At 52.2% G+C, this 1,275-nt stretch overlaps 1 protein-coding gene across 1 annotated transcript in view; it reads right to left on the bottom strand.

Annotated features, from left to right (window-relative positions):
- The window catches only part of LOC146600820 (THAP domain-containing protein 1-like), a 10,769-nt gene extending 10,608 nt beyond the window's left edge, over window positions 1-161 (bottom strand). The window contains exon 1 of the mRNA XM_085317899.1: window positions 5-161. Coding sequence (XP_085174025.1) covers window positions 5-161 — 157 coding nt within the window. The remainder of the gene's footprint in view (window positions 1-4) is intronic.
- Between the last annotated feature and the right edge of the window lie 1,114 nt (window positions 162-1,275).

Below are 1,275 nucleotides of genomic sequence, written 5' to 3' on the forward strand. Positions count from 1 at the left end.
GTGCCGCCGCCGGCGGGCGGCGAGGGCGGCAGCGGGGCGCCGACGCCGCCGTCGCTGTCGCCGCTGGACGCGGAGAGCCAGGAGCGGCTGAAGGCCGAGCGGAAGCGGCTGAGGAACCGGATCGCGGCCTCCAAGTGCCGGCGGCGGAAGCTGGAGCGCATCGCCCGCCTGGAGGAGAAGGTGAAGGCGCTCAAGGGGCAGAACGCCGAGCACCTCTCCTCCGGCTGCCACATCAACGCCGCCGGCCCCGCCGCGCCGCCCCGCGAGGCGCGGCCCGAGCCGGCCGCCGCCGCCGCGCCGGAGACCAGCGCCTGCTGAGGGGACGCGCCGGGGCGCGCGCGGCGGCCGTTGGCAGCCGTTGGCGGCTGTTGGCGACCGTTGGCGGCAGTTGGCGCGCGGCGGGGCTTGAGGGGGCCGGTGCGGCCGGCCGCGGCCGCCGCTCCTCTCCTTGATGCTGACGGACCGCGGTGCTGGGGGTGCGCGGCCGGTGGTCGCTTTGGTTTTCATCATCATCATCATYATTATTATTACTACTACTGCTTTTATTTTTATTTATTCGCGTCCGGAGAAGGAAGTTCCACAAGCTGGGTATTGAGCGTATTGCAAGGTATATTTATGTTGCACTAAGTACGCAGAGTCGAGACGAGTAACTATGTTTAACAGTAAGGGTCTCCGTAGGTAGTTTGGGGGGTAGTTATACTGTGTGGGCTTGTTTTCTTGGGGGGTTGTTGTTTTTCTTTCGTCTCCCTCACCCCCRCAAGAGAAGTGCTTGAGGTCTGTAGAGGTCTCGGGAATTAAAGTAATCCCAGTTTACAGAAAAACTGAACTTTATTTTCCTGGGAAGAAAAAAAGAAAGTTTATTTCCTAATACACGTTTCTGAAGTGTATAGCTGGGGATAACCCTTTCAAAGTTTTTAAAAAAAGCCAGAATTATACTCTTTTGAAAATATGTGTGTACATAAATGTATATATATATTTAAAAATAACATGGCAATGTATATTTTCTTGGTATAGGTAAGGTTTTTTTTAAATATATCTTTCTCTAGCGCTTTAATTTGCCATTTAGAGTTAAGACAAATACATGAGTGCTCTTGCGAGTTAAGCACCTAAATGGCTTCAGTTTTAAAGTCAAACCCTAGAGGAGAATGATTTTGTTGTAAATTTTGAGTAGGATGAAATGTATTTCAGAAAATACTTTTCTAGACTGTAAGCTCCATATTTCTTGTGCCAGTGCAAACTTGGGGCATTGATGATTATTTATTGAAACTTGAACAC

This window comes from Rhea americana, unplaced genomic scaffold (genome assembly GCF_003343005.1).
Source record: "Rhea americana isolate MKP2758 unplaced genomic scaffold, rheAme1 scaffold_115, whole genome shotgun sequence".
NCBI classification, from domain to species: Eukaryota; Metazoa; Chordata; class Aves; order Rheiformes; family Rheidae; genus Rhea; species Rhea americana.